The sequence below is a fragment of the Pezoporus flaviventris genome, unplaced genomic scaffold, assembly GCF_033815535.1.
Source record: "Pezoporus flaviventris isolate CSIRO_AGI_PZ_B2104156 unplaced genomic scaffold, CSIRO_AGI_Pfla_v1 ptg000031l, whole genome shotgun sequence".
Lineage (NCBI taxonomy): Eukaryota > Metazoa > Chordata > Aves > Psittaciformes > Psittacidae > Pezoporus > Pezoporus flaviventris.
In genome coordinates, this window is record NW_026892579.1 from 62,095,562 (window position 1) to 62,113,429 (window position 17,868).

Sequence of the window (17,868 nt, forward strand, 5' to 3'; positions counted from 1 at the left end):
GGCGGGGCGGGCGGCGGGCGCGGGGCAGCGGCGGCAGCAGCAGCAACAGCAGCGGGGGCCGCCACACCACGGCGGAGCCACGTCGGGGCGGGACGCCGCGGCGGCGGCGGCGGCGACGAATATCGCGGCGCTGCCCGGCTGCGGCGGGGGGCGGCAGGTAGCCGCGACGGGGCCGCGGGCCGGCGGCGTCTCTGCGGGCAGCCCTGCAACCCAGAGGCACCGTCGGAGGGAAGGAGCGGGCCGAGCCCCCGCAGCCTCGGGGAGCCGCGGGCCGGCGGAGAGCAGCGGGGCTCGGCTGCCGGCGGGGAGACGCTGTGAGGACGGGGGGGAGCCGCCGGGAGCGTGTGTGCGAGTGAGAGGGAGGAGGGAGGGAGAGGCGGAGGGGAGGGGGGGGGGGAGCTGGGGACGACTCTCACATGGCGGGGAAGCCGGGACGCTCCGAGGGGAGGAGAGAGGTTGGGGCTATCGCCTCCCTCCTCGCGAGGGGATGGGGGTGGCCCCTGGACCAGCTTCTCCCCTCTGCCGTGTCCTCGCCCGCCCCGTGGACCCCCCTCAGGGCGCCCGTCGAGGCGTCGTCCTGCCCTGTCCTGCCTTGGCCGCCCTGCCGGGCCCCGGCCCGTCCCCTCGCGTTCGGGGTGTGAGGGAGCGGGGCCGCGCCGCGACCTCCCCGCCCGCTCCCAGCTCTCGACGGGGCGGCTGCGGCTCCAGGGGGGCAGAGCGCTGCTTCCCCCCGGCTCCCCTTCCTCCTCCTTCTCCTCCTCCTCTCTACCCCCCGGCTCGGCCGTGGAACACGGGTGAGGACGGAGGGCGAGGGGCTGCGAAAAGCTTCAGTTGCCTGCCCTCCCTGGGAGCTGGATACCTGGCTCCATCTCTCCTCTCTCTTCCCTCCAGTGGCCCTAGGGCTGGCAAGGGCAGCTCCGCGCTCTCTCCTGCCACCGTGCGTGCGTGTTTGCAAGCGACTGGCTCTCCTCCTGGCTCCTGCTGCTTCTGCTGCTTCCAGACCCAACTTTCTCGCCCTCTCGCACTTATGTCGGGAGAGGTGCGTGTCGGATGCTTTTATACTGCCCTGCCTCCCACCCCTGCTGTCCTTCCCCCCTTCCCCGCTGCCCCCCTTTCCCTTCTCCCTCTCTGCAGCTCCTACTGCAGCCTAGTTTCTCCCCCCCCCCGATCTCCTCCTCCTTGTGCCGACCTGCCCCTCCGCAAGCCCTGGTTACCCAGTGCAGCCGGCCAGGGCACGCTGCCAAGGCACCCGCACCCGTCCCGCTGCACCGCTGCACCTTGCACAGTGCCTTCCACCGCTGCTCCCCAGGGACGGAGCTCTGCTGAAGTGTCCTGTCCCCTCCGGCTGGTCTGTGCATTCCCGGCACAGGAGGACTTGGGCTGCTGGGGTTTTCCCTTCCTCTTGGTTGCTGACTGCATAAGTGCAGTGGAAAAAAACCTTCCTCCCTCGAGTGGGAGGCCCCCCAAATTGAAAATGAACGTGAATTTGAAAAGATGTGAAAATGAGGGTTGGATTATCGCTTGCAGTGTCTTTGCATTCAGTCTGATGGAGCCAAACCTTTTTTCGGTGACTGAAGATGCATCTCAGTGTAACAAGGACACAGCTCAAATAAATGAACTTGAAACATAAATAAAGTCACCTAACAGAAAATGGGAGTTTTGGAGTTGTTATTCTTCCACAATTGGGAATGTAATGTGTAAAAGTGAGGATATGAATGCTCATGCTCAGTGCCAGTGACAGCCGGGACATCAAAATGTCTGAGTGAGCAACTGGTGAAAAAGAAGTGTTCCCTATCCAGAATATGTTCAGTCTAAGACCAATGTCCTCAGCAGGGTTCCTGTGATGTAAAGGTGAGATGTGCTTCCAGCATGCGGTGCCAGCAGGTCCCAAGGCACATCGTGGGATCCTCTGCCTGCAGTGTGCCTGACCTGGGAAGCTGGAAGAGTTGGGACGTGAGCAGAATTGGAGCTCACGGGAGGTTTCTTGCAGGTCTCATTGTGTCTGAAGGCTGTGGTCACAAATGGCTCGGAATGATGTCTCATACCCTTCCAGTCAGGTTTCCTTCCAGTGATAACCACTGTAAGTGATTAACCATCAGGCAGGAGCATGGTTAAAATAATTGCACTGGAGTATCGCTCAAGATGTGACCAAAAGCCATAACCCCAAACCCTTCGGATTTAAGGAGTTTTCATCCACAAACACATTGTGTAAGCACTGCAGTAGGAGCGATGGGCGCAGATGATTGTGCAGGGTAGGGGCTGCCCTGAGTGCGTTACACGGAGGTACAACCCCTCCACCAGGTTTATAACCATTTATAACTCATTGATAAATACCTGATCTCGCGCTGATGCTCTGGGTTATGCAGCAAATCACACAGAGCTATTTGATATCACATAAAGCCATCACAACCTGCGGGACTGTCACGTGGGCTTTAAAAAATGTGGTGGGTTTTTTTTTTTAACCCAAACATTCCTTGGGCTAATCAAAATATTGAGAAGATAAAAACACTGATGTGCTTCAGCTGTCATTGCTCAGCCTGGGCTCTGCACCCAGCGGCAGCGGGACCGAGTGGGGCGGTTAAAGAGGGAGATGGATGGGCAGCGAAGAGGCAGGAGAGCTGTCCCCCAGGGTCTGCCAGTGTCTGACCCAGGCTGGTGGCTGTCAGTGGATCCCAGCTGTTGAGGAAAAGTGGAAACTTGGCACGTGAGTTCTGTATTTCAGAGCTTAATAGCACAAATCGGCAGCCAGAGCGAGGCTGAAGGCTCGTAATGTGAAACAGTCCGAGTGACAGCCTGGTGAAAAACACACACATGGATCTGCCGCCGAGCTCTGGGTAATGTAAGTTCTCCCTTGCCTTATGAAAGAGACTGAACCAAGAGACATCTTTAATCCAGATGAGATGGGCCTGTGCTGGTGCGCGTTTCCTCGTGGGACATTCAGTTTTGTGCATTAAAGTGCCGTGGAAAGACAGTGAGGGATGGAGCAGTGCTACTATTGGCAGTGAGCGGGTGGCAGCAAGAAACCAAGGCCTCTTCCCACTTGAAAACTTTGGCATAGAAGCAGCACTTGGGTACTGGGATGCCTGCGTGGCTGTGGGCAGGCAGCTGGGGAGCAGGGAGCACACTGTGAGCTGTAGATGCCAATTGGAATCCACACAAACGCTGTTAAATCAGATGACTTCATCGATGAGTCCAGATGACTGAAGTGCAACCTGTAGGGAAGATGGACTTAAAAGCAGAGGGAAAGCTTGCTCTAGCAGCTGCTGTCTAGTCCCTAGAAAGTGAAGTGAGGGTTTGCCTGGGGGAGAATATCCATGGGGAGGCTGAGGGGGATGTTGCTCCAGGGATGTGGTAAATCAGTAAGGGGGTCTGATGGTGGTGCTGTGGTAAGGGAGGTGAGCTCCTTTCATAGCTCCTTCCCTGTGAAGTTTCACAGCTCACACCTCAGCTTTTACCTCCTATTTCTCTTCCCTTCATTGATAAAGGCAGACTCAGCATGTGTGAATTCCCAGCCCCTCACCAGTGCCAGAGGAAATACATTGAGCTGAAGCTCTTCAGAAGTGGGTTAAATTCCCCCACTTTCTCAGCGTTTGTGATACAACATGGTCAGGTAGTGTAGCTTGGCTGCTGTCAGGAGTCAGTAAGCTGCTATAGCTCAACATCTCAACATCTGATGTTCTGCCTCTCTGAAGCCCCACAGATCCTATGTTCCTCACTGCATGGCTTCAAAAGGGGGTTGCTGCTGTCCCCACCATGTGGTGAGGACTCTCTTGGGGAGGTGTTTCAAGGATCTGTTGGCTTCAGTGACAGCACTGTCAGATGAAGGGCCTCCTGGTCTCCCTTAGACCAGACTGTAGCAAACATGCACAAGAGCTGTCCATGGCCACCGTGCCCCTTCAGTGCTCAAGGCCAAGGAACTGTGTCTGGGGTTGAATTTGCAATGTCCTCGCTGACACTGCAAGTCGTGTGCCTGTCTCCTGCCATGGCCATCGTGCCTAAGCATCCCATGTGCTGTCTACTGAACTGTATATGGTCAGCCTCACTATATCACTGTGCAGGCACCTACACTTGGTGTTATGAGTCCTGAAAACAAAATACTGCCTAACTGAACCCAGCACTTGCAGAGGCTGGGTGGTCCTAGTGACTGAAATGAATAGTCATTGATTGTACCTGGTCAACTGTGAAAACCCCCTCCTTTCGGATGAGTGCCATCAAGTGACACCCTTCAAGGCCAGTGTGAGAACTGCTGGATAAGGAGGGAGGAGAAAAAAATGCTGTATGATATATCACAACATACGTCACTTTATATGCTTTATCTCAGAAGTGGGGAGCACATAAAGGTGGGTTTATGTCAGAACATCATAGCTCACTTGGGTCTTAGACCCCATTTGGCCCAGCAGTTGAAAGGTATTGGTGCTTACCTGCTTGTCCACTGCACTGTCCGTCCTGGTACACTGCTGAAGGACTGCGGAGGCATTGTCTCTGACAAGACTGATAGCTTGTCAGAGGAGTGTAGCTGGTAGAGCCCCATCTGCCCTCCTCAGCTCACTCCTGCCTGCGCCCACTCCCAGGATGCTGTTTTATCTTTAAGCCTGCGGGTTGCTTTAAAATTATCTGGGATGAAAACCTGGCTCCACTGAAGTCGTTGGCAAAGCTCCCATTGACTTCAGAGGAGCCAGGATTTCACCCTAAGACGCTTTGTAGATTATTGGTGAATGGAAAGCATACATCTGGCTTCTTGAGGGTTATTATTGTTGGTGGTGACCTCTGCTCTGGCGAGCATTGAGCAAGGCTGGGTTGAGACAGATGGCTAAAGCTTTCTCTGCCTCTTCCCCTGCTTCCTCACAGGGGCTTTGCTTTACCGCTCATCATCTTGGATGCTGCTTATCAAGGAATACCTTCCCGTCGCCTGCCGGTGGAATTTAATGCCTGTTTGCCCACATTCCCCTTCCCCCAACACCAGCAGATCAGCAGATAGGAGACAGAATGGCTGATTAGCTTCTAGCTCCAACCTCTTAGCTATAAGCTGCAAATGCACACACAAGGGTCTTCTCTTGAAAAAAAAAAAGAAAGGAAAAAAAGAATCACCTTCTCCTGCAGGCAGGCTAAGTCTTTCTGTGATCTATGGGTCCTTCATCTCAATAAATCACAACATGAATAGTAACCCCCCTCTTTTTAAAAGAACTGATCAGTTTAGAGTTCTCTATTTCCCTGCTTCTCCTAGTCCGGTGCTTTCCTTCCCACCTACATGTTTTACCACCAGCCTGGTGTAACGGCTGGGTCAGGATTTCTGAGCTCTGCAGCACCTTGTGTGACAGTCTGGAAATTCATTAAAACTCGCAGCAGAAGCGGAAACGTGTAACGTGCAGTCTGAACGATGGGATATGGAAATGGAGAAAACAGCCCAGTTTCCTGCCTGCTATTTGTTTTCTAATACCGAATCCTGTTTATTTTACACTCTGCCACATTTTCACTTTTCAATATCCTGCACATTTTTGTACTGATGATGTGCAACCGCACTGAAGCTTTTGCCAAGATGTGGCAGTACGGGACTGTGGGAATAAGCACACCAAGCAGTGTTTCTCAGGCGGGCCCAAAGAGCCTAAATTCTGCTGACTCTCCTAAGAGCTTGCCGTGGGGCCCTTTCTGCCTCTTCAGAGAAACAGAGTGAAACCAGCACCCCCCTTTCCTCTGAACGCAGCTGTGTATCGCTGCAGGTTGGTTTAGCTGAGTGCTACGAATTGCTGGTTCCAACCAAGAGGGTTGGACCTTAAGGTCCTTTCCAACCCAAAACCATTCTGTGATTCTATGATGTATGAAATGGAGTAAAGGCTCAGAAGACTGATTGAGTTATCTTGGTTCAGCAAATCGCAGCACATCAGCTCAGGTGAATGCTTTCCTGTTGTTTTTGCTGGCAGTGGAGCCAGCCATGTGGCAGAGCTGGCTCACTGGCCAGGAGCAGGGAGGCAGCCCCTTGTTTTGGAAGCAGTGAACCATTAAATTGGCTCATCCATTAAATTGGCTCAGCCAAATTTGTCATTAAATTTGAATTAGTACATATAATAATGAATAATGTGGCAGCTCGCCTCGTGTGTACCTACCCGTCTGTGGCTGCATGGCAATGGGTACTGCAGAGAAGGAGCTTTACACAAACACTTCTGGTGGGAACTAAGAGCAGAGCGAGGAGGTGGTCCTGGCCCGGCTTGGTGTAAATCATCATAAGGGGTTGTGTGGCTGAGGCTTGATTTGGCTGATCACTTCTATTGAGTCTTGCCCTATGTTCAGCAGCAGATGAGTGGCCTTTCTGATAGTTAAATAAAGTAATAAACAGAGCAGTTCACACCTCCCACACCTATGGTTTCCAACCCTTCACTTCCCCAGGGACAACATCATATTGCTGGCTTGCAACTGGCTTTTTCCCAAGACTACTTTGTGCCTGTGGAGGTCAGGAACTTAATTAAAAACGAAAACATAATCAGAAAGCCAGCTGAGTAGCTGAAGGACAGTGCTGCAGCAGGGAAGGGGAAGGAGGATTGCAGACCAAACACTTTGATGGTGGGTGAAATGAAGGGCTGACTGCCTTCTCAAAGAAGACTTGAGCTGTCTCCATTGCAGGGAGGCTTTCATTCGCACAGAAAAGGTAAAGATACCATAGCTCATTCCTTGATGGCAGCAGGTGCTAAGTGTCCCCTGACTTCACTTAGGTGATTTAGTACAGCTTGAGCACAATCTGTGCAAGGCCACTCACACTCCTGCTGGCATGTTGCTGTACTAGCAGAGGTAAGGGTCTCCCTAGTCTTGTTATGCCCCGTGGGTAGAGGCTTCAAGGGGTTTATTTTATTGTTCATACTAAATCAGTTCCTATACTTGATAGCTGATGGTCTGGATTCCCTAATATCTTTGTGCAGTGCTCTGTCAAATCCAAATTATGCCACATCAATGAAACACTTGGTTTTGAAACCTGCGTATTCTACTGCTTGCAACAAGTGTGTTGAATTTACGCTGGGGTTTCTCAGCTCAGTTTGGAGCCAGTGCTTTAGGAGCTAAATCATGTTAGTGATAAATATCCTCTTCTTTTCCATAACAGAATCTGCAGCTAATGTTTCCAGATAAATACTCCACACCATGTACCATAGCAAGAGGAATAATGCCACAGTCCTGTCATTACTGTTCAACAAAGGTGGCAGAAACACTGAGAATGAGGGCAGGTTTCTTCCCTGCCATTCACCTCTTCTCTGAGGCCCTTTGTACCCCAAATCGGAGCCTGATGACAGGTGCAGAGATGTCCGAATGATCTGCAACAACCTTTTCAAGCATAAATGTTTGCTGAGATGCAGGGAGAAAAAAGCTCTTATGGAAAACAAATCTCTCTTCTGCAGGGATTGTGACAATGTGCTCAGTGAAGGCTGATTTGTTACACAGCCATTTGGCATGCTGTAGGGAAACAGAGTTGGCTCATAGGTATTACTGCAGGTGAAGAAATCCTTTAAACTAGGGCATGTGTCCCTTCTCTTATCAAGTTGCTGGGGTCTCAAATTGATTTCTGTCAGACTAAGGATGGGCAGTTGTATTAGATGCTCCTTCCACCAGTGTTGAAGTGCAGGCTGGATTCAATGTCCTCCCTTAGTGCACCTTTCAACATAGTGGTGCCTGTGTTTTTGATACTACAATGGTAACCGTAACACCAAATAGTGATTGGCTCACTGGGGGATGTCCTAGCTAGTAGAGGACAGGAATAATTTGAAATGTGCTTTTAAAGGAGGATGATTCTATGTAAGATAAAGCAATGGAGAAAGAAAACAGAGAATCTGAGGCCTCTCATCTAAAGCATTTATTTCTAAGAAGAATGTTCTCTGCTACTGAACTTCAGTGTACTGTCTGGTAAACAAATGTGCAGATTGCTGGTGGTCCCAAGTGCTCTTTGAATAGCAACAGCTTCACCTACTCTCTATGGTGGGATGGTGAGTCTCAGTGGATCTGGATGAGATGGTCAAAGCACAGAGATAAGCTACAGAAAGGCAGCTAACAAGCCTCTGCAGCAGATCTGCTGCCTGGTGCATGCCAGTGAAGAGGAGGGAGAGAGCACAGCCACCCATCAGGTTCTGGGAGATCATGAACATCCCTCCTGGTCCTGCCAGAGGCAGAGGTTCTGGGCAAAGCACTGTGGTTGGCCAGGGATGCAGGGCTGGGCTGGCTGGAGGCTCCTCTTTACATGGCCATGGTGGGTTTACAGCAGTGCTCAGCGCTTGAAAGAGAGAGGAAGGGAGAGAAAACAGTTTGAATGTGCAACACTTTGGTGCACACAGCTGAGGAAATCACTGCAGATCAAAGTACGTGTTTATTCAAGACAGCTGACCTGCCTGCAGGAGATTCTCACCCCTCCAGTACCCTGAAGACAGCAGCAAGTATGAAACAAAACAGCACGGAAAATGCAATACCTGGAGCTCCACCTTGCTGTCCAAGACAGTTATTTCCTGTGAAACAAGGATTTTTCTCCTCTATTTATTGCTAACATCCTTGTGCAGTGAGTACACAAATCCTCATGGGAGGCTTTAGAAAGACTGGCACAAAAAAGGGGTGAGCACCACTGAATAACAAGACAGCCCCATCTGATGGAGCTCAGACTTCATCTTTTCATTGTGCTGGCTATAAATGATCATTTTATGCAGTATATCACATAACAGCTTATACATTTCCAGTGCATTTTCTTATACACATTCTCTTAAAACGTGCCTTATTGTTGCTATTGGAGCTGCTGGTAGTTTTTTCTCTGGATAGTCCACCAGTCTGATCCAATGGCAGGGCATTCCAGCCAGCCAGTTTTCATTCCAGAGTCACCTCTTCACAAGGTTCAGAACTCCGAGGCTCTTTCTGGCACTAGATCCACAAAGCAGGTGGTTGATAAGATTATTGGCTCAAGAAAATAGGGAATTTGTGGCTGGGCCCGCTATAAAAAGAAATTCTTTCCAATGATTTACAAATAAATGAACCTCAGTGCAGGCAGGATCAGCCCCTTGTGTATGAAGTGTCTTTTTACTGTATATGGAGAGGGTAGAGAGGTTTTAAACCAAGAAACAACTTGAAACAGGATGAGAAGGGGGGGGGGGGAGGGGGAGCAAATTAACCCTTTTTTGACTTCTTAACCTCAAGTAGCTTTTTAGTAGATCCCTGGGGGAGTTAGTCTGTAAAATGCTACAAGTGGGTTTACCTACATGTTGCTTTTCAACCACAGACAGACAGGAAAAGATCCGATTGACACTTGCTTCAGACAACAAATGGGACACAAAAGATGAAACTCATTTCAAAGGGTCTATTTGTTTGTCTCTTGTCATGGATTAAACCAGGGGGCCGCTATTTCAGGATGGAGTCTGCTACCATTGCAGTCAATGGAAGAAAAAAGAAGGCCTATTTGTGCGAGTAAGGCAGAACTGGCCCTTGGTGAGGAAATGAGTTGGTTGTTACTGAAGCTTTACTGACAATTCTGTAGTAAGTGAGGATATAGTACTTCTGAAATGCTCGATTTGCAAGCCAGATGTTTGAAATATGAATATTCACACTTGCAGAACTTTAAACAGACCGATGAAAGTTCACTGAGAAACAAGTGGGAATAGAAGAATTCTTTTTTATCAGAATGCAAAGCACCACCGTGCCTTTTAAAAACAGGTTTTTATTTATTTGATTCAAGTCTAACTCAATTTAGGAAATTCTTCCTGTCGAAAGCAATTTCTTCCTGTCTAAATCAATTGCTCTGTGTGTGTGAGAGAACAGGGAAAAATTGCTGAAATGATGCTTTTTAGAAATTCAAACCAATGAGAAAAAACACGATATAAAAATCACTCCCTCATTGCCAGTAGTTCCATTAAAGGACACACGAGATAGGTAGTGAAGCAAAAGCTCCAAATCATCAATACACCTGAAGGAAACCTGAACACGTGCATGTCTTTGCTCTCTCTGTCTTGACCCAGCAGTTGTGCTCCCTGGGTGAGGCCGTGAGCAGCTCGGCTGCAACCCAGCCCTGCCTGCCCAAAGGAAAAGAAGAAGAGAAAAAGCCTGACATGAGCATTTTGGCAGCTCTTTGTTCCAAAGAGAACAGAACTTTGTCTACTGCTTGCTGGCCTTTGATTTTTTTTTTTCTTTTCATGGATGTGGTGGTGGATGGGGTTTCCAAATCCCTGTCCCTGCCAAACAGCAAGCCAGATTTTGTCCTTGGATACCTGCCTTTAATCCCCCGGAGCTGGGCTGAGTTTGGTGCACACATAAGTTTTTGCTTGTGTATTTAATCACAAGGGGGGTTGGAGTAGTTAGAGCCTGGGCTGTTATCTGCTGTTCAGCTCTTACGATTAATCTCAGAATCACTTCTTTTCTTCTTAAAGTCTTCAAGCTTCAAGCTTGAGTGTATTAAATTAGTGGGATGTTTTTCAAGCTTGTTTTTCTAATGCTGACATATATAGAGGAAATAATGAAGTCAAAGAGGCTCCAAAGCAGAAGAGCAGCCTCAGTAGCTGCAGATTTTAACTCCCAGCTCCTTAACCAAGTACTTGCAGCCAGCAGTACGGGTGAGCCTGCCTCAAATAGGCTTAACAGCTGCATTTGGGAGTCTTGCTCCCAGTGGTATTTGGTGCTGCAGAGTACCCACAGTCTGGAGGCCACTACCATCAGATGAGAAACTGGACCATGTAGACAAACTATGAGCAACCCAGAGTGCAATATATTGTGTGTAAGAGCACCGGTTCCAACCCACCCATGCAAAGAAAGTGATGGTGCACAGGGCAGGGCTAACTCTGAATTTCCTGCCTTTTGTAGTGAGTACCGGGCCCCCTCCAACAATGTTAGAATGCCATTAACAAATAATTTTGTGTTAAATGCTTACTTTTTAGCATGCCTTTACTGGAATGCTTTAAATCTGATTTCTGTCCTTTTAACTCTGTATGGTTCCTTAAAGGACACAGGAGCTTTGTATCAGTTTAACTCCTAGGTTGAAACTGATAAATACTGTGGTGCAACTGCCCCCCTCTCTGCAAGTAGAGACGATGCAAACATAAAGTGTGTTTCAATCTGCTGGATTAATCTATACAAGTATAGAACACCTTTTGCTGGTAACCTCACCTTCATTAGGGGTTTTACTAATTTATCAGTTTTAATTAAAACAAAAAAATCATACCCCCTAACTGAAATAGAAGATCTCTGCATAAAAGTACTGGAAGACATGGTCATTCCTGGCTAATAATACATTTTGAGATAGTAGATCTGAAGAGATCAATTGGATGCCCGTGAAACTAAAAGCTGCTGATTGTTGGTACATTTGGTGACAAAAATGTTAGCAATGGTTAAGGGTGCTGAGCCTGAACCCTGCCCCAGGAATCCCAAACTGACCTATGTTATACAACTGCCTGATAAACCAAGTTAAAGCAGACAGCTTTTGGCATCTTGGGGGAAAATGAACGTGTAAACGTTTAAGTTGCTCTCTTCTGTCTCCTTCTTGTGATCATCAAAGCTGCAATATCTTTTCAAATGAGTTAAATATGGCAGCCTTAATTCTGACTCTAGAAAACAGATGGCAACCTTCTTGGAAGCAGTTAGACTACAAACAGTTCTGGTTCATGTAGTGCGCAGCTTATATCTGTAATGGCACTTACTTATTGTAGAGATCAGTACCAAGTAAAATAGTTGATATGATCATTAAAGAAATAGAGGACTTGCAAGCATAACATGGAAAGAGATATGATACCTTTCCAGCCCACTGGCATTATTTGACTCTTTCAGCAGAATCACAGAGGAGGCTTAGTTGGCCTTGTAGAAAGACTTTCCAGAGATTATTAAATGAACTGAAGGATCATGGTTGAAAAGGCAAAATTCTACCATTGTCTGGAAATTATTTAAACAGTAAAAATAAAGAGTAGAATAACACACACACACGTATATTTTCTACACAAATATAGATGTGTATGTGTAGATAAAACTGGGAAGTGATGTGCTAAATTTGGCAGATAACACAAAACTGATGAAGCTAAATAAAGCTGAAGAGAAATAGGACGAAACTCCATTCCGAATAGACAGTGCAACAATGAAGAAAGTCCAAGTAGACAAATGTAGCAGAAATGACGTTGCAGAAGTACTCCCATGCATTGCTTGATGCTAAGGGAACCCCACTAACCTGTATGGGTGATCAACAATTGCCTGGGGAGAAGTCCGTAGAAGAATATGCAGTGAAGGATGGGGAGAAAATAATGCTGAAGATACACTCTTGCTGTTGTTTCCATTTGTGTTTTAAGTGATAACTCTATGCCAAAATTAGAAACCAATAGATGAAAAATTACACACGACAACCAGGGTCAAGGAAACTTTTCCACGTGAGAGGGGACCTAGAAGGACCAAAATGAAGGAAGGGAGCAGGCATACAATTGACATGCAAATGTCCAGTCAAAATAGCGACTGGTTTACGCAAAGGGAAATGACCTCTTCCATATATTGGACAGAGAGAATGCAGCATCATTAAATGTTATCACATCTGAAAGCAAAAAAGGATAACTAAATAATGCCTAGCACTGTAGAAATGCATAGCGGGATTCAGAGAGAAAAGCAGTGAAACCAGAAGAATCAAGAATTTTTCCACAAATCTAAGCATTTCTAGGAGACCAAAATCTCCTCCACAGGTAGCGTAACATTAGCAAAATCAGTGGTTTTCCATAGTCCTTAATGTGGACTGCTGCATTTTTTTCAGCAGATGTATGGATCCATATGCAGTTCCTGAGCCTACTGACAATGCTTTCCTTAGCTGCTTATTGCTGCTCTACAGGTTCATAAGCTACAAGCTGAAAATCTCCTTTCCAAAGGATTTCAACCCTTGGAGCTCAGGACACAGTCATCTCAAGACCAATTAAAGACACCAGCTAGTGATGGGAATAGAAAGGTTCTCCATTGAACTTAATTATCTAGGGCAAGGAGAAAACATCCCTTTCATCCAGTGATTGCATAACGGTCTATTATGGGCTACAGTCTTGGCTTTAAAATGAGTGACAAAACTCATACCGAGTTAAATGGAAGAAGGATTTGACCCGTGGCGGTTCAGACATTTTGAAGCATCTGATTTGCCCATCATTGACAAAAAGAACCTGAGAAAAATAGTTCAGTACTTGGACAATATACTTGCAAATTTACCTGATAAGCCTCTCTCAAAAACCCCAACCACTCAACCAGACAAGAAACCAGGGCTGATTCTGCCTGTCTCCACAGTGTAGATGTGCATTTATAAGAGAATGCAAGTTTGCCTGTTGCGCAAGTGGAAGTCCAGGCCATACAGAGAAAATGAATTTTGTGTGTAACTTGGAGGTTTCCTTAGGCTCAGGAATGTGTGTGTGAAAATATATATATATATATATATATATATATATATTATTAAATAGAGGTATAGGAAATCCAGGAATAATAAGCACTCAAAAGACTGGTCAAGGCTATCATTACAAATACAGAAACCAGGCAAAGAGACTGGTTACAGTCTGTGTTAGGCTGGCAAATTGGATTTTAAATTAAGTTTTAGCTGGAATGAGTTTCTAAAGCTATTTTTAGCCTCAACCATGTGAGAAGCACATGGCTCCAGAAATACATTCCCCTCAAGAATAAGTTAACGGGGGTGGGGTGTGTGGAAGGAAACAACCTAAACAATTCATTTAAAGTTAATAACTGAGTTGTTAAGGATTTTATAGCTTTGTTTTTGAAACATTTGGTGTTAAAGTGGGATTCACTTTCACAATAATGTGCATTTATATACCAACAGTGCACGGGACGGTAGAGCGATGGGAGGATTCAAAAGGACCTCTGTTAGCCTATAGCATCCCTGAATCCCCCCTGGACCTGAGTGAGGGAGGGGATTATTCACAAGAGCATTTTGGTGTAGCTGTGGTAGGCTCTGACACTGAAATGCCCCATGAAGGAACATGCCTTTTCCTCTGCTTGTTTAGAAAGGGCTCTGGGAGACTGAACCTGCATGATACCCTTGAGGAATCGTTTAGGATAACTACAGAAGGAATAAAGTAAAGAGCAGACGTAATAATGCTCATACATTGTCACCAAATATAAAGCAAGGGACCCACAGGATGCACTAAACATGTTTGGCCTTTTGGTAGAAGAGGGACCTGAGAAAGGACTTGTGCAACAGAAACCTAGTCTGTTTTCCCAACTACATCAGCAGATCTTACAAAAAGGCAGTAAGTTCCTCTTATAGTTACTCTGCAAACCTGCTCTCTTCTCTGGCTAGAGATAAAGATGATAAAGGGCTTGCGCAATTAAACAGTATCATGTCCTCAGTCTGCAAGCATTTTAGTTAGGAGATGCTCCTTAGCTTTAGGGGTAAAAAGGGGGGAAAAGAAAATAAAAGAGATAAACGAGGCTATGAGGTTTGTTTATTCTGGATCATTCCCCGATCCAAGAGGGCAGAGGCCACTCTCTTTGGTGCTGCAGCTCCCTGTGTGTGCAGGTTGATGAGCAGATTCAACCCTGGTAGGACAGCAGACGGGCAGGACTTTGCTGCTTCTGGGAGACAGAAGCATTTTGGTCATTTTGTTACATTGACATAGGCACCAAATTGCTGTTGCGATGGTAAATTTGGCTCTCAGCCTGGAGGGGACCCTCTGAAGGGTCTGCAGGACCATCCATGGCCAACAGGGCCATGGAACAAGGACAACTGGACTTCTGTGCTGATGAAAGACCTGGAGAACTTAGCTGGCCCTTCCAGTCTGGGAGCTTTATTATCTATTTTTGCAGTCCTGGATGGGAGGTGTAAAGGTTTCTCCCCTCATTTTACATGACTGCTTTGTTACACTGGATTTCCTCTAGTAGATGATCCACATAAAGGTTAAAGCAAACGGAGACCCAATGAAACCCAGAAAAGGGACTTCATTAGCTGAAATGGCAATGAGTTGTATTTTTTGGCACGCTGGGGTCTGGGTTCCACCTCCCCACTGTACATGTCCATGTGTGTATCGCTGACTATGGACTGGATTTTCTTAAACTCTACAGAGAAGTTTATCTTTGGTTATTTCTACTGTGGACTACTGGCTTTGCCTCTTTTCAACCTACAGATCAAAGGCATTATGTAAAAACAGTGCAATTATGACTAAAATAAACACTTGAAACTCTGTTACTGTGATTTCATCCAGATTTTTTTCTCCTAGGTTTGTATTAACACTCATGTGACTCGATCACCATTGGTAGCAATAAAATACACATGATAATCCTCTGCTGATCTATACCCAGAAGACTTAAGTGGTGCAGCTTGTATTTTATTTCCTTTTCCTAGTCTCTGTGAAAAGTCCATGCCCTTCTGAAATGTACATCTGATACTTAAGAATCAAAAGAACAGCTAATTAATTGCATCCCACCTCCTCATATGGAAAATGGATCTAAACTAGCATTTAAAACACAATGTGTTTGCTTTAAATAGCCAAATGCTGAGGGACCAGAGAGATCTGTGGGGAATTTTTGGCACCATATGAAGATTCTTTCAGCCCTCGAATCCCCCACCCTTGAATTCTGTGGTGGGTTAGTAGGGAAAGGATATAAAATTGTGGAATTTTTTTTAAAGGCTTTTCTCTTTGTTTTCTATTCTCCTTGGCTGTGCTCTTATATTTTAATACCGTATAATAGTAAGGAACAAGGAGGGTCATTCAAAAATATTTTTTAATCTTTATTAAAACCAGAACTGCCTTTTGCTGCTGCTGGATCACATTTACCTACAAAGCCCTAAAAATGCTGAAAGGACTGGAACCATAGCTTCTACTTAGGGGTTTTGAGGGGTGCCCACACAAGACTGAACGACTGCTGGCAGTGGAGAATGCCAGCCTCTCGCTAAGCTTTTACGTGGTGCTGACCACTTCAGTATCAAGGCATTTCCCAGGGGTCCAAAATTAGATACCAGCATTGCTCTTTTGCTTCTGGACAAAAGAGATGCTTTGCTTAGGCCTGACTTTTTCCACTCAGCCCCCCTTTCATTAAGGCGTCTTGAATTCACCATGATGGGACAGTAGGATGAATTTAAGGGTTTTGGTGAATGAGGAGATGATTGCTCCTGTATTAATAGCTATGAAGTGCCACAACAGCAAGAGGGGATGAATCTCAGTCTCAGCTGTGATGTGAGTTAGTTCTCTTGCCTCCAGGAGTACATGTACATTTGGGCTTTTATATGGCTATATACATACTTCACTTTCAGAGTTACTTTCATTGTTTGCACCAGAAAAGGAACTCTAAAAGCCTGATGAAGGTTTCTGGAAGGAATAAAAAGAGTATAGGGAATATGAGGGTTTAGAACAGAAGGTTTAATAATTCAGAAGTATTAAGGCTGGCCCAGCCTATTCCAGAATGTGGGCTGGAGAGTTTGTATTTGCTTTTCCTTCTTCCTACATGCTATACAATCCAAAGATCTATTGCCATTTGCACAAATCAGCAATAAAGCCCCAGATCACGGGCATTAATGGATTTCTTTCACCTGTGGGGAGTTCTATTTCTTGCCCAGTTTGTAAAGGATAATGTACCACTCCACAACTTCCGTGCCGTGGACAAGATCTTGTATTTCTATATGAAAGAAGTCAGACTCACTGCTAATACTTATTGAGCCTGATCAGATGATCCAAGTGCCTTGCTTACTCACACAGGCACAGCTACCAGGAATTGTATTGCTGATATCACCTATATGCTATGTGGAGCATAACATCAATCTATTAGGAACTCTAATATCAATTGGCAGACATATTAAAAACAAGTAAACAAGAATTAAATGAATGTAAAAGTTAGAAACGGGTCATTTTAAAAGGAGGAGGGTTAAAATGTCTACATACAAAAAGAAGAGCAGTATAAAAAGAATGGAGATTTGGTTTGTATAATGCATGAAGATGTTTGGGCTTCTCCATTATTATCTTTGATCTTGAAGAAAAAAGCTTCTCAGAAGATTAGGGGAAAAATTCATTTAAAAGAGTAAAATGCCATGTTGAAATCACAGGGAACATCCTCATTAGAGCGTACGCATCCTACCTCATGCTCTTTGATGTAGTTACAACGGAATAATTTTTTTTCTTATAAGGAATGGGGAAAAGACAACTTCAGTAAATACTGTGTGCCCACCAGAATAACTGGATCAGCGGTTTGTCATCCTGAATTATCTTGGGGAAAATATCCAGGCAAAATTACATCACAGATAGGCAGACCAAGTATCTTAGACCAGTCAAAGTATCTATTATTGCTTGTTTTTATCTTTCTCTAAAGGGAAGCTATGTTTGACCTCTAAGGAAGGTCAACAACTTAATTATTGTACTCAAGACAAAGCTACTCTGTGCACAGGAAATGAAAGCTAAGGAGAAGCACTTTGAAAAGAAAGATGTTTTACTCTCTTAAATAAATGAGACCTACAAAATTCAATATTGTTTTCATCTTGACCAAGTCTTCTGGCTGGATGCTAAGTGATGTTCATCTGGTAAAGACAGGAAATCCAGGAGCCTTCCTGCCTTTGCAACACAAGAGTTGTAGCAGTGCAAAGCAGCTTGGAAGACAGTCAAAGAAAAGCAGCCTGCACTGGGAGGGCTTTCACAGCCATACTTCCTAAGAAAGCAAAATCCACTTGCTTGGGAAAAATGAGTACCTTGAGGCGTTTAGATTAAAACCCCCTAAATCACTTCTTGTGCTAGGACACTGCTTAGAAGAGGATAGCTCAGATCCAGAAAGTTGCAATTGGAAGAACAAGGAATGGGGAAGAGCAGTTACGCTCTGTGATGTGGCACCTTCTGAGAGAACACCTAACATTGCAGTTCATCCAAATAGTCCAAAACAGAGTAAAAAAAGGAAAAGAATTAAAAAAAAGAAGGAAACAAAGGCTGTGTCACC

At 45.9% G+C, this 17,868-nt stretch overlaps 1 protein-coding gene across 1 annotated transcript; it reads left to right on the forward strand.

Moving 5' to 3' along the window:
• The first annotated feature begins 321 nt into the window (after nt 1–321).
• Nucleotides 322–1,630, forward strand: LOC133273399 (zinc finger protein ZIC 5-like). The gene is made up of 2 exons (XM_061461794.1): nt 322–1,039; nt 1,310–1,630. The coding sequence occupies exons 1-2, from the start codon at nt 488–490 to the stop codon at nt 1,628–1,630; spliced, it is 873 nt and encodes a 290-aa protein (XP_061317778.1). The 5' UTR covers nt 322–487.
• Nucleotides 1,631–17,868: the final 16,238 nt, after the last annotated feature.

What these genes read in the sequence shown, in the direction of transcription:
- LOC133273399 (XM_061461794.1), top strand. Translation starts at nt 488, where the DNA reads ATGGGGGTGGCCCCTGGACCAGCTTCTCCCCTCTGCCGTGTCCTCGCC. An exon ending in TCGCACTTATGTCGGGAGAG is followed by an intron (nt 1,040 to 1,309) that starts GTGCGTGTCGGA and finishes GCTGCTCCCCAG; the next exon opens with GGACGGAGCTCTGCTGAAGT.